Below are 15,002 nucleotides of genomic sequence, written 5' to 3'. Positions count from 1 at the left end.
GCCCAGGCTTTCCAATACAGCAGAAAGAAAAAATGCATACAAGAGCCAAGTGATGAAGTGAATCATCCCTCAGTGAGGCAAGGCTTCACTGATTTCCTATTTCCTAAACCCTGGACTACCTGTTACAGCTATTTAGCCCCAATCTAGAAAGAATAGTACAGATAACTAACTGGACTGCAATATTGTACAAGTAATTCTAGACAACTCCACAAAAAGCAATGGTTGCATACAATACAACAAGGGTTTCCGCGGATAAATTATCAATTCTTTATGTATCTATCTCATGTTCAATGTATCTGGTACAACTGGACACACCTATTCGTTAGAACTGAATCACTGTCATTACAAATGTGACTCTTCGACACTGAAATATTTTCAGTATGATTCCTAAATAAAAGATTTTCAAAAGCTAATAACCTTCATTGTTCTCCAACAGTAATCTACTACGAACTCAGCTCTCACCTCACCCTAAACACCACTTCAACCACCAAATCAGCTTACTCACACTCCACAGCTTCTCAACACACTTCAAACTACATCCACGAAAACTCAACCACAAAAGTTACATGCAATGCAAATTTTCATAAAAATCCCACAACCACCACCACCACATGGCATCAAACCCCTGGATCCTTTGTAGTCCATGACTCATCAATATAACCCAAAACACAAATAAGTGAACTCATCAAAACCCTAATGTATGAAAGTACAATTCAGAAAAGATGACAGAAATAGTGTAATATGGTCCAAAGACAATCAGTAGATTAATGTCTTAACTATCGTCATGCCAAATAATAAGAACCAATATTTTTTCATCGAAGACAAACAGAAAGTAACCATCTTCTTTTCTAGCATGTAACAAAGACATAGAAGCAACAGAAACTGACTAACATGCATATAAATGGACAAAAGTTCCATAATATCTCTTACAAAACACCAAAAAGAGTTCCAATCCAAATCCAGAACCAAAATTCTTAACAGAAGTCAACCACAAATGATAAAAGCTCCCATCAAATACCAGACATCCAAACTATCTTACTGTTACTATGTCATCGATCTTCAAAATCATCCGCACACACTCTGTGGCCAATGTGATGGCACTTGTGCTCACCAGTAGCGGCTGCACCACATTCTCGTCCCAGATGTTGGTAATCTGCCCCTTCCTCACATTAATGCCAGTGTTGATCTCACCCTCATTGTGGCGGTTCCTCAGCTCAGTGACAATGGTCATCGGGTTCAACCCCGCATTTTCAGCCAAAGTATAGGGAATAACCTCAAGTGCTTGTGCAAAATACTTGACACAATGACTCTCCATCCCCTGCAACACCTTAGCCCAAGCACCCAACTGCCTGGAGAGCTCAATCTCCGGGGCACCACCACCAGCAATCAAAAACCTCTTGCTCACCAAACACCTAACCACACACAAAGCATCGTGCAAGCTCCTCTCAGCCTCATCAAGCACCAACTGGTTCGAGCCACGAACCAGCACAGACGTAGTCCTACCCATGTTCTGAATCCCAGTAATCTTCACAATCTTGCTATCACCAAGCGAAGACTCCTCCACCAAGTCAGCATACCCCAGCTTCTCCTCCCGGAAATGCTCGATATTCGCAATGGGCAGGCAATTCAGAGTCTTGGTGATAAACTCAATCTCATCCCTCTCCACATCCTTAACCACCAATATCTTGGCTTTGGCCAAGTAATGCAATGACAGATCAGTCACTGCATCCCTCAAAATACTCTTCTGGATCAGCAGAACGTTACAACCCGTCGACTTGATCTTCTTAATCATACTGAGAATGTAATTCCTCTCCTCCTTCAAAATCCTATCCATCTGGGTATAGTCCGAAACCACTATGCTCTGCTCGATATCAGTTTTCGGAGGCGAAATCTGGAACTGAATCACAGCAATCTTCGCCTTCTCCATCCTTGTGGGACCACCAGCAGCGTGGCTCGTCTTCTTATCGAAAACCAGTCCCTTAACGGTTTCGGTATCGTCGACGGTTCCGCCGAGCTTCTTCACGATCTTGATGTCCCTCAGGTCCACAATTTCCGGCTTCGCAGGGTCCACCACTGACAGCACTGCATCCACCGCCAACGGCGCCAGAAGCGTCGAGTACTGACTCACGACCTTGCTGTTGAGCGCAGTGCTCGCCGATTTAACAAGCGATTCCCGGTCGGAGAGCTCCACGGGGCGGGCCATGGCGGTCAGGACGTCGACGGCCTTGATCGAGACCTTGTGGAGCGAGTCGGAGATCACCGTGGGGTGGATGCCGTGGGAGAGGAGGACAAGGCACTGCTTGAGCAGAGCCCCGGCGATGACGACGACGGTGGTGGTGCCGTCCCCGGCGGCGGCGTCCTGGGACTTGGAGAGCTCGACGAGCATCTTGGCGGCGGGCTGGAGGACCTCCATCTTGTTGAGGATGGTGGCGCCGTCGTTGGTGATGATGACGTCACCGTTGGCGGTGGAGATCATCTTGTCCATGCCTTTGGGGCCGAGGCTGGTGCGGACGGCGTCGGCGACGGTGCGGGCGGCGAGGATGTTGGCCTGGCGGACGTCCTCCTTGCGCTTGTTGTCGACGTAGGACTCGGTCTTGGAGGAAGACCGGGGGGCGGCTACTGCTGAAGAAGCCATGGATGAGATCGGAACCCTAACCCTAACCCTGAGTGCAGGTGAGGGTAGTCAAGTAAATAAGCAATTTGATGGGGGAGCAGAGAGAGAGAGAGAAAGAGAGAGCTTCCAAGTTCCGATTTTGAAATGAGGGAGAGAGAATGAAACCCTAGAGTGGGAGTATAGTGACTCTGAGTGAGGGAGGCGGTTTAGTGCGAAATTACACTCTTACCCAAGGCTACTCATTTTTTGTTCACTTAAAACAAAATCAAAATTATGAGAAATATCTATTCTCAGCTGATCTAAATGAAATGTTCGAGACACAGAAAGAAAAAGATTGAAAAAACCAAACTGAATGATTTTGAGTATTGTGGCCTAAAGAAGCTAAACAATCTGCCACAAAATTGGTCTCTCTATAAACATGTCTAAAGGGGATGGTACAAAATTGAGCTGCCAAAGTCTTAATTCAGCAACAATAACTTTGATCTTCCAAGGAACATCAATTTTATCTTAAAAACAGTCAATAAGTAATTTGGAATTGCCTTCCACAAATATATGATTGTAGTGATGAAGTAATGCAGTATGTAAACTGTCTCTAAGAGTAGTAGCTTCTGCTACAAAAACATTTGTTGGACCTAGCTCCATCAACATTTCTAATAATAAAACTAATAGAAATAGAGTCATTCCTAACTGAACTATCAAAATTCAATTTAACATGGTTAGTATCTGGAGGCTACCATTTGATATGACAATATTTAGAAACCTTATGGTTAAAAACGTTTGGATTAGCTTGAATAGTTAGTTCCCATCAATGTACACAACCCCAAAACAAGTTTGATTAGGGGAAGGAACTAACTATTGAAAAACTAATCTATTCCTTGAATGCCAAATAGACCAAACAATAAGTAAGATTCTTGAGAGCAACTCAGAAGATGAAGAGCTAGAAAGGCTGATATGATCTAGCCAAGTTATAAAAGAATTATTCCAATTCATAGGTGTAGGAATATCAGAAGATAAAGACCATATTTGAGAGGCAAAAGAGCAATGCATAAAAAAATGATCCACAGATTTTGTATCTAGGTTACGAGAGGACAAATAGGAGTAATATTGTGATTGTAAATAGATAACTTAATTATCTCTAGTTCTAAGTCTATTTCTAATGAGAAGACAAGCAAAGATCTTAACTGTTAGGGGTAAAGTTAGCTTCCACATTTTATCTAAAAGACACTTTAGAATGAGAAGGAGCATTTTGATATTGAAGCCAAGAAGCACTCTTAACCGTAAAAAACCAAAACCAGAAGGTCCCCAAACAAACTCATTAGGAATAGGATAAACAGGAATATGAATTGCAATCCTACAATATCAGGAGGAAGAATAGCTGATAAAGCTGTCTGATCCCAAACAGAATTATAAATAAAGTTAGAAATTTTGAGAGACCTGTCTAAGGGCATGTTTACTTACTTAGAATGGGAGGGAATGATTACAGGGTAAAAATATTCCTGCTTTTACTAACACATAAAGGAATCAGAATGATTCCGGGTAAAAGTATTCATGCGTTTACTAACCTTATCAGGAATCAGAATTGTTTCACCTCCTTATCAGGAATCGATTCCTGAATACTTAGGAATTTGATTATGAAGGGGGGAGATGGGTCTAGGAATCAAATCCTCCGGAATCAATACCGATTCCTTTCTTCTCTTATTCCATATGTCTCCGATTCCTGATTATTTTCCATTTCAAGTAAGTAAACGTGTCATAAATGAATCATATTCCATTCAGGAATAAGAAAGTATAAAGAAAATGGAAGAACCCAATTGAAGAACCAAAACATAATGCTATAACCAATCCCAACAGGAATGTTTGATGTGGTTAAGTTTTAAGAAAATGCTTTGGATCCAAATTATGGGTTATATAACTTTTCCATTCTAAAAAAAAAAAAAAAAAAAAATAGGGTGTGCAAGAAAGACCGGCAAACCATAGACAATTCAAACCGTACTGCTTTGGTACCGACTGATTTAAACTTAGAGCATCTCCAACAGAGTAGCTAAATTTAATTTTTAGCTATATTTAACTATTTTTGAAGCAAAATTCAGCTCCAACAGACTAGCTATAGCTTAGCTATATTTAACTTTAGCTAAATTGACTAGCTATATTTAGATAGAGAATCCTACATAGCTAAAGCAAAAGTTATATTTCTCTCTCCTCTTTTGTCCACATGTCAGTTTACGATTCGATGAAACATAATATTTCACTTACAAATAGCTATCATTGATGGAGCAACATTGTTAAATCAATAGCTATAATTCACAAGTTTAGCTAAATTTAACTATAAAAAAAATTCTACTGTTGGAGATGCTCTTAAACTTTTTAGTTTTGTTCAGTTTGAAATTTTGAATTGGTAAAATTGGATTCAATTCTCAGATTCAGTTGTATAGACTTGCGCACCCACTAACCAAAAATCACTAATGAAATAACAAACATTCTTCTTCTTCATTTTCTCTTACTTCTCATTTTCCTTGTATTCTCCAACTCCATGGTTTCCCATACATGTACTTGCGAATTCTCTTTTCCAAGCCACAAAGATTTATTTTTACTCTTTTCTTTTTCCCTTCCTTGTGTTGGTCTCTATAAGTAGATAAATCTGTGATAATTCGATGGTTTCTATTGTTGATGAAAGATACGATGGGTTATGGATTGATAAAAGAATGACGTTTTTCGGTTGTATTGGTAATTTTAATGGACGATTTTGAAACGATTCAAGCAAGAAATGTTTGGTGTCATATAGCACCTAAAAACTGAAACCCTAACCGAACTTGATCTCAGTTTTGGGCTTTGGGCCCTTGTTCACCATTGGCATTTGGGCGTAGGACTTGAAAGTTGAAACTATATTAATTGTCTGTATGATATTATCTGCCATCATGGTCATGTTGAATGAAGATTGCCTTCTGTTTGCATACTGTAATTTTAATTTTTGTCATCTTGGGCCTTAAATTTGCATGGTCTGTCATCTCATTCTCACCAACTACCAAAATCACTATAATGTTGACATTCGTAGCGTACGTAAAAACTCACAAGTTTTTGTATCCAGCAATGTTCTTGTTACTCGTAATTTTTTTTCTTTCTTTGGCTAACATTGAAGGCCGTAACTCTCACCATGATATCTTCTAATCACTGCTTTTGCTGTTAACTGCATCTATAGTAAGTTAGTAACTGTGTTCCAAGGCCTCCATTCTTTGTTCAGAGTATGTGGTTCAAGGGCTTGGATTCTTTCAGCCTGGTATGGGACTGTTTGACCAATACTCGGTTTTTCGGTTCTTTAATTTTCGTTCTTGCTTCGAAACTTCGTGCATTGAAAGTAGTAATTAAAGATTGGAATACCACGGTTGTGGGATATATTCAGTTTGAATTATCTGAATTAGAGCCATCAGATAAGAGATTTCAACAAGAAAAGGTTGCATACTTCAATTATCAGGTCACTCCTGCCAAGCAAGATTCTTTTCTGCATTGGTTTTCTTGATGGAGACCAGAACACTCCTTTTCTTCACAACATGGTAAAGTTTCACTGTATTCATCCCTCCCTTATCTTACTCCCTGTTAGGTCTGTAGTCTTACATGATCCGGACCAAATTTATGATTTCATCTGCATCACTTTAAGTTTGCTTTCACCGAATGGATCAATCCATTAATAAATTCCAAGCTTGGGGACATAGTCATCCCCGACCAAGGAAATGAGGAAGAAAATTCTTTACTTAACTTTGCCCTCATCAGTCATTTGACAACATTCTAGTTACTGTTCATGCCATAGGTAGCTTTAGCGCCCCGGTGTCTAGATAATTTCAGTGGTTGATTTTTCATCCATTGTTGGGAGGTTATAATAAGTCCTGAGGTTGGTCGGACAGTTCAAAGTTTCTTTACATTAATTAGGATTCCTTGCACTTCAATTCCAATATTTTGGTGTTAATTCCAAAAAAAACAAGAGACTAATGGCATCTCTGGCTACCAACTGATTACTCTTGCCAGTTCTGTTTTTAAACTGGTTACAATAGTTCTCACTATTGTCTTGGTTTGGTGGCCTCCCAGATTACCTCTCCAAATCAAACTGTTTTTCGCTCTATTCAATTACATAGGAGTATCAATTTGCTTGATCCAAGTTGATAATCCTAATATGTAGCAAATTTCTTTGAAAATCTTGGAAAGAAATCAGTGCAATTCCTAAAATCCTCCATTATACTCAGTATTGCATGCTAATCTATAATTATTTTTCTCTTGATTTTCAAAGGTTGAAAACCATATGATTTCAATTTTAGTACTTCCAGAAAGTCCACGAATGCTGATTTGTTGCCCAAAAATGTGTTCATACCATTTTTTTAGAAAATAATGTCCCAAAATATATTTTAAATGGATCGATCAATAGTAAGTATTTATGTTTTGAAATCCATAACGAATTTTGCCTAATATGCATATTAAATCTTCTTTATTCGATGTTTGCTCCTCTCTTTCGGTTATAATAGCATGTTCTTGTGCTCCGTTAATCCTAGCATCTCTCTCTTTCCCTGTGGCTCTGACTTCGTGTCATCAAGAAACATAATCAAAATCACAAGCTTGAATGCTCAGAATGTTCACCATAGTATTACATTTAGTCTGTGTGATTTTGTGTCTGCAATTGCAACAAGGTGTGTCTGGTCATCAGTGCTTAGAGCATCCACCCAACCTAAACGCAACCTCAGGAGCTGGAACAGTCATTGAAGTTGGAGGCTTGAAGGCCTATGTGACTGGCCCTTCCAATTCCGAGCTTGCCATAATCCTTGCTTCTGACATCTATGGTAGTTCCCCACATTTGAGTTTTTATTTTATCTGGGTGCTACTAAAATAATGAAGGATTAATTGCTTGGTTATGCAAGTTCTAACAGTTGATTTGTCTGTTTATTTTGAAGGATTTGAAGCACCAAACTTAAGGTATGACCACTTTCTCGACTATGTCGTTATGCATCCACAGTAGCTTTCTAGTTTCTACTGGTTATTTATGTTTGCTCTGTTCAAATTCATACTAGGAGCCAAAGGGTGTGTGGAAAGAAATCAAAGTGTCGAACATGCTAATTTGTTTTGTGATTTTGATAAGATTCGAGCTATTTGATCAATTGGTTTCTCTTCAGATTTAGCAATTCTGTTCATGAATATGACATTGTTGTCTGACTAAGGCTAACTTCAATTCTGTTCTCAGTTTCTTATATGTAACACAAAGTATTAGTCCAACAGTCATATGATTACATCGATCTGCTTCTAAATAATGTGCTTATTGTTCTTATTTCATTACGCTTAGTATTTGTGTACCTTTGAGCCTTTGAAAAGACACCTTATGATGCAATGCATATATACTGTGTAAAGCCACAGATGGAAAGCATTGTTTGTTCAGCATATTAGCGTTTTGTTTAGCAAATTTTTTTGGAGATTTTTTATTAGGCTATTAGCAAGTAACTACATAGATATCGATCTACCACTTCCTGTACGTATAGGCTTTTCATGCTTGATTAGGAGTTGTTCTGACTACTTTGGTGATCTGGTTTTCTTGCCCACTTATAAAAACACCTAAATTTTCTCCACTAGTTTGCACAACCTTTCAAATTGGTGGTGCATTTCCAAGACCTTTACTTTCATGGCTTCCTTAACAAGATTTATAATAGAGTCGATCTGCTTTAATGACCGACTTTTATACCTGCCTTGAGATTTATTTCCCATCCTAATTGATTGTGGGTTTTCGATCATTACTCATTTTGGGACCTATCTACTGTCATTATTAGGAAAATTGCAGACAAAGTTGCTAGCAATGCTGGATTCAATGTTGTGGTTCCAGACTTCTTTTATGGAGATCCATACAATCCTAACAACACTCAGAGGAATATGACAGACTGGCTAAGGGACCATGGAACAGTTTGTTTCTGAATCTCTTTCTTTTATGAAGGAAAAAAAAAAAAGAGCAACTGCGTTAAATATACTTATTTTACTTTTACATATTTTCCTTCCATGTGTTATGAAGTTTAGTGATCATAACCTACTTAAGAATGTTGCTTCTGTCATCCCCATTCCATTTTTTTTAGGACAAAGGTTTTGAAGATGCTAAACGTGTAATTGCTGCTCTAAAGAAAAAAGGGGTATCCGGGATAGGAGCTGCAGGGTTCTGTTGGGGCGGTAAAAACTCTACCTCCACTTTTATGTGTAGAATCGTAGAACTCAGAAAGTCCATTTCTTGGTTTGATTAATTGTGCCATGGCTGTTGAATTAACCAGCTCTTACTATTCCAACTTCTGAAACTTAATTCATCAGGCAAAGTAGTTGCGGAGCTATCAAAGGGTTATTACACCGAGGCTGCAGTTTTGTTACACCCTTCCCGTGTCACTCTTGATGATATTAAAGGTACGGCATCCCTTACACAATTCACAGTTGAAAAAACACTTACTTTCAAAAATATTGATATCCTGAAAGTCTTTTGCAACAGGCAATCTGATCTCAGACAAAAAGAACTAGTGCACTATCACTCTCTTCTTTAAGTTACTAATCCAGTGTTTTCCTTTTCTTTATTCTTCTATGTCAGAGATTAAGACTCCAATAGCCATATTGGCTGCTCAATTTGACAACGGCACTGCACCTGAACTCATGAAACAGTTTAAGGAGATTTTATCCACTAATAAGGTAAGCATCTCCCAACTTCGAATAGTCAAATGTTCACTCTCTGGCATGAATGGATAACCCTAAGTGAAGTTGCTTAATTAGAAATGTTAATGCAATGGGAAGAGAGTCTGATATGAAAAATTCACATGAAGCTTTAGGAATTAACTGATGCTTTCTGTTTACAGATTGATAACTTTGTGAAAATATTTCCTGGTGTTTCGCATGGATGGACTGTCAGGTATAAAGATGACAATGTGACTGCTGTCAAAAGCGCTAATGAAGCTCATCAAGATATGTTGGACTGGTTTATTACTACGTATGTTCAAAAAACATGATTCTGTGGATTATGAAATGTCCTCCATCATTTACATTTACAAAGTATTGTTGCATCTTACTGTAGAATCAGTTCTCAATAAAGAATGATGAGCAGGAAAAGTAACAGTAACTTAAGCTGTTCTAAACTTGCTTCCTTTGGGATTTCCAGTATATAGTTACTAAGAAACACTATTTGGCATTTCCAAAGTACTATGTGTGGATGTATGATAGAAATGGTATTGTCATTTGCACAAGGATGCACTATTCAAGTCGCTGATGCAGCAGACATAATCTTGTAATGCACTAAAGGGATGCATCCATGAGCACCAAGTTTGATGCCAGTGACCAGTTATTGAAACCTTAAGAGAGAATCTTAAGAGACCTTTTGAAGCAGAAGGCTTCCATGCAACTTTGATAGACTTTGGCCTCTCCACTGTGAGGTAGTAATGTTACACAGAAGATGAACTTTGAAAGTGCAGGGAGTCAAAAGGAACCAAGAAACACAGTGATTTGGTGTTTTTCTGATATGTGTGTTATATTTCTTCTCCAAGAATGGAGTATATATATATACAAGATACAACGTGTCCTATTAGGAAACAAAAAGAAGAGAATATTCCTAATAATAATATTCCTAATAAAACACAAGATATACAACCCTAATAACACAAGGTATGACTCACGCCAACACTCCCCCTCAAATTGGTGCATACAGATCACGGATGCCCAATTTGTCGAGTGAGTCATAAAAAACTTTACTTGAGAGAGCTTTTGTGAGAATATCTGCCAACTGTTCTTCAGTAGGAACGAAAGGAAACAAAATGAACTTCCTATCAAGGTTTTCTTTAATGAAATGTCGATCTACCTCCACATGTTTCGTACGGTCATGCTGAACAGGGTTGTGAGCAATTTCAATTGCAGCCTTATTATCACAATAAAGCGGCATAGCCTTGTTCTGCTTGAACCCTAAATCTTTCAACAAATTTCTCAACCACAACATCTCACACAGACCTCGGGCCATTCCTCTATACTCTGCTTCTGCACTAGAACGAGCCACCACTTTTTGTTTCTTACTCTTCCACGTAACCAAGTTACCACCTACAAATGTGAAGTAGCCCGAAGTAGACCTGCGATCTGTAATATTACCTGCCCAATCTGCATCTGTGTACCCAGAAATATCTAGGTGACCGTATTTGGAGAAAATTAACCCCTTCCCTGGAGCAGACTTTAAATACCGCAAAATACGAAACACGGCACCCATATGAGCCTCACTGGGATTATGCATAAACTGACTCACCACACTAACTGCATAAGCTAAATCCGGTCTAGTGTGAGATAAGTAAATCAACCGTCCGACTAACCTCTGGTATCTCGCTTTATTTGTAGGTACTTGATCCAAATACTCTGCTAATCGATGGTTCTGCTCGATAGGAGTATCGGCAGGTTGACAGTCAAGCATACCAGTTTCTGCTAGCAAGTCTAGAACATACTTTCTTTGACTCAACACAATACAGTCCTTCCCACGAGCAACTTCAATTCCCAAGAAATATTTCAAGTTACCTAAATCTTTCATCTCAAATTCAGAAGATAATTGACCTTGTAACTTTTGAATCTCCTCCAAATCGTCACCTGTCACAACCATGTCATCAACATAAATAATCAAGGCAGTCACTTTACCATACTGACGTTTGAGGAACAAGGTGTGATCGGAATTACTCTGCCGGTACCCAATTTTCTTCATGAACTTGGTAAATCGGCCAAACCAAGCTCTGGGAGACTGCTTCAGACCATAAAGAGACTTCTTCAATTTGCACACCACTTGCTCTTTAGTAGAAGTACCATAACCAGGAGGCAAATCCATATAAACCTCTTCATGCAGATCACCATGCAAGAATGCATTCTTAACATCAAACTGTTGCAAAGGCCAATCAAGATTAGCAGCTAACGAAAGAAGTACCCGAATTGTGTTGATTTTTGCCACTGGTGCAAACGTCTCATCGTAATCCACCCCATATTTCTGAGTATAGCCTTTAGCTACTAATCTAGCCTTGTACCTGTCCACCGATCCATCAGAATTGTGTTTCACGGTAAACACCCACCGACAACCAACCGTCTTCTTTCCGTGTGGTAAGGATACTAATTCCCACGTACCATTCTTCTCAAGGGCATCCATTTCGACTGTCATTGCTTGCATCCACTTCGCATCCCGCATTGCATCCTGCACTTTACTAGGAAGAGACACAGAAGACAATTGATTCACAAAGGCAACATAAGGTTTAGACAGCCTATGGGTTGACACATAATTAACAACAGGGTATTTAGCTTTTGCATTGAGTGTGGGTTCATAGCGTTTGGGGGGCTGACCACGATTTGACCGACTAGGCATATGTTTGGTGGGAACACACTCTGACACAGAAGATGGATTAGCCAAAAAAGAAGGAGAATGTACCTCAGGTGACGTTGGGGCAGGTGAGACCTCTGAAGGAGAAGGGAGACTGTTCAAAGCATCTGAATCAAGGCCACTGGTATCCATTACGGAATCAGGAACTGCTGCATCATCTCTGGCCAGAACGGCTGCATAATCTCCGGTGGTTGCTGGAAGTGAACTGCTGCATCTGGAACTGCTGCAGCTCCGTTCCCGATGCCCATTGCCCACCGATCCCCCAAGGGCCCGATCCCCATCTCTGGGTGACCCAACGCCTGACGAGAACGTCCGTGCCCGATGCCCATCTCCGGTCGACTCGATACCCATAGCCGGCCCATCTCCAAGCGATCCGCTTTCCACCGCCGGCCCATCTTCAGGCGACCCAACGTTCCTTTCCAGGGTCGGAGGACTGGGTGCCAGATCGTGCTGTATTATGCGGTGGCCGGAGGTGTTAAGCTCCTGTGGGAGCGATGCCCCATGTGTGTTGGAGGAGGAACCAATCAGTGGGCAATTATCCTTGGAGGTGGGACCCATCACACCCTCTTTGGCACGTTCAGTTCCCCCCAAAGTCCCTTGGTCACGTTTTGTTCCCAAACATTCCAGACTAGAGAACTCTGTCCTCCCATCTTGCCCACTGAATAAATCTTCATAGTAACAAGACTGCTCCCCCTGACGATGAGTCACAGGAGGGGAAAAAAAACAGGCATCTTCATTGAACGTAACGTCCATAGTGACATAAAATTTTTGGGATTGAGGATGATAACATTTGTAGCCTTTCTGATGAGAACCATACCCCACAAACACACACTTAAGGGCTCTAGCATCCAATTTTGTCCTCTGATTCTTATACAGATGAACATAAGCAACACAACCAAAGACACGAGCAGGAAGGGTGTTAGATGATGAAATAGAAACATAGTGAGACAAAACCTCAAGTGGGACACGACCTTGAAGAGTGGTAGACGGAAGACGATTGATAAGATGAGAAGCACACAAGACGGCCTCTCCCCAAAGATACTTAGGAATGTTAGCACTAAGTAGTAGAGACCGAGCCATGTCCAGAAGATGGCGATTTTTTCGTTCAGACACCCCATTTTGCTCTGGAGTTTGTGGACATGAGGTTTGATGTATTATGCCATGGTGTTGGAAATAAGCATGAAAAGAATGATTGACAAACTCACCCCCGTTATCTGACCGGAAAACCTTAACATGAGCATCATATTGAGTACAAATAAGATTATGGAATGCTGTAAAAGCAGAGAAAACAGAATCTTTGGACTTAAGTAAAACAACCCAAGATAGTCGAGTAAAGTCATCAATGAATAACACAAAATATCGCATTCCAGAAAGGGTAGAATGTTTAGAAGGACCCCACACATCTGAATGAATTAACTCAAAAGGCATAGTACTAGAATGAAAACTTGAAGGATAACTAGACCTATGACTCTTAGCCAAAGCACAAGTTTCACAATGTAGGCTAGACTCACTAACTCCCAAAAACAATGAAGGCATGGACTTCTTCATAATTCCAAAAGATGGATGACCCAACCGCCGGTGCCACAACCATAGTTCACTCAATCGGTCAGAATTCAATGTCAGGGCCAAAGGTGGTTCCGGTGCTTGTGTGGGCTCTGCGTACATGCAATCCAAGTGAAACAGTCTTCCCCTCAGGTCTCCCTTGCCCATGATCACCTTGGTGCACAGATTCTGAAAAACAACATACATTGGGTAAAAGGTTACAGAGCACTTATTTTGTGACCCCAGCTGGGAGACAGATAAAAGATGATGAGACAACGAAGGTACATAAAGCACATCATGCAATACAATGGATGGTGTAACCTGAACAGACCCAATACCTAAGACCGGAAAAGATGCACCATTCGCATTAGAAACATGAGATATAGAGGGGGATGACAGAGACATAAAGAGGGACTTATCATAGGTCATATGGTCAGACGCACCAGAATCAATTATCCATGTATCACTACCAGTAAAGTCAGAAACATGTAAAGCAACACCAATTTTACCTCGAGTTTCCTTAGTCAAGGAAACATTACCCTTTGAGGGATCTTGTCCCTCAATGCTATAGAAGTCAGGCTCTGCAACGAATTGAACTGCAGCTTTGCCTCTTTGACCACCACCGCGTCCTCCAGGACCTCCAGTATTATTGCCTCCTTTCCAACCAGAGTTGCTGTAATTAAACCTTCGAAGCTTAGGGCATTGATTCTTGAAATGTCCAGCTTCCTTGCAATAGTTGCAAGTCATTTGGTTATAATTCTGATTCAGCTGATATCCCTGAGTCCGTGGTTGATACTGGTTCTGAGATGGAACTAGGGGAGATGGGGATGTAGCATGGATTGCTAAACTAGAAATTTCAGTATGAAGGTTCTGAGCAGCCGCCTTGTTACCTTCATCTCTTCGGATATAAGCAAAAGCTTGCTCCAACGTAGGTGGAGTTGCAAGACGTAATAACTCATTCTTTGCCCCTTCAAAGTGAGGGTCCAGGCCAGCAAGAAAAATATGGACACGCATCTTGTCCTGCTCATTTCGATAGGAATTAATATCCGCTTCACAAGTCATAGGATTAGGGTTCCTCTGATCAAGCTCCTGCCAAATTGTCTTCAAATTCGCATAAAAGGTTGCAACAGGCTGTCCATTCTGAGTTATTTTGAAAGCTTTAACATTCAATTCATGAACACGAGCAAAATCACTCCCATCATAATATGTAGCAGCAACAGAATCCCAAATTGCTTTGGGAGAATCATAGTTAGCAAACAATCTCATCACCTCCGGAGTCATAGCTTTGAGAAGAATTCCCATCACATTAATATTTGCCGTATCCCATTCATCAGCTTTTGAACCTGCATCCGGTCTTACTGCACTACCGGTAACATAACTCCACTTTCCAATTCCCTGAATATGAATCTTCATAAGTCTCTGCCATAACTGATAATTGGTACCATCAAGTTTGACACCAAAACTTGAGTT

General features: G+C 40.3%; 2 protein-coding genes across 2 annotated transcripts; one reads left to right on the top strand and one right to left on the bottom strand.

Moving 5' to 3' along the window:
• Positions 1-824: 824 nt before the first annotated feature.
• LOC112191957 (T-complex protein 1 subunit delta) lies at positions 825-2,779 on the bottom strand. Its single transcript, XM_024331465.2, has one exon. The coding sequence runs from the start codon at positions 2,633-2,635 to the stop codon at positions 1,031-1,033; it is 1,605 nt and encodes a 534-aa protein (XP_024187233.1). The 5' UTR covers positions 2,636-2,779; the 3' UTR covers positions 825-1,030.
• A 3,287-nt stretch (positions 2,780-6,066) lies between these two features.
• Positions 6,067-10,008, top strand: LOC112182217 (endo-1,3;1,4-beta-D-glucanase). Its single transcript, XM_024320661.2, has 7 exons — positions 6,067-7,434; positions 7,546-7,567; positions 8,410-8,539; positions 8,707-8,797; positions 8,933-9,022; positions 9,201-9,298; positions 9,463-10,008. The coding sequence occupies exons 1-7, from the start codon at positions 7,218-7,220 to the stop codon at positions 9,610-9,612; spliced, it is 798 nt and encodes a 265-aa protein (XP_024176429.1). The 5' UTR covers positions 6,067-7,217; the 3' UTR covers positions 9,613-10,008.
• The last annotated feature ends 4,994 nt before the right edge of the window (positions 10,009-15,002 follow it).

This window comes from Rosa chinensis, chromosome 1, assembly GCF_002994745.2.
Source record: "Rosa chinensis cultivar Old Blush chromosome 1, RchiOBHm-V2, whole genome shotgun sequence".
Classification (NCBI taxonomy): domain Eukaryota; kingdom Viridiplantae; phylum Streptophyta; class Magnoliopsida; order Rosales; family Rosaceae; genus Rosa; species Rosa chinensis.
This window is presented reverse-complemented; position numbering and strand designations above follow the sequence as displayed.

Coding starts and splice junctions, on each gene's coding strand:
- LOC112191957 (XM_024331465.2), bottom strand. CDS start 2,635: ATGGCTTCTTCAGCAGTAGCCGCCCCCCGGTCTTCCTCCAAGACCGAG.
- LOC112182217 (XM_024320661.2), top strand. CDS start 7,218: ATGCTCAGAATGTTCACCATAGTATTACATTTAGTCTGTGTGATTTTG. Junction 8,798..8,932: donor TGCAGGGTTCTGTTGGGGCG/GTAAAAACTCTA, acceptor TTAATTCATCAG/GCAAAGTAGTTGCGGAGCTA. Junction 9,023..9,200: donor CACTCTTGATGATATTAAAG/GTACGGCATCCC, acceptor CTTCTATGTCAG/AGATTAAGACTCCAATAGCC.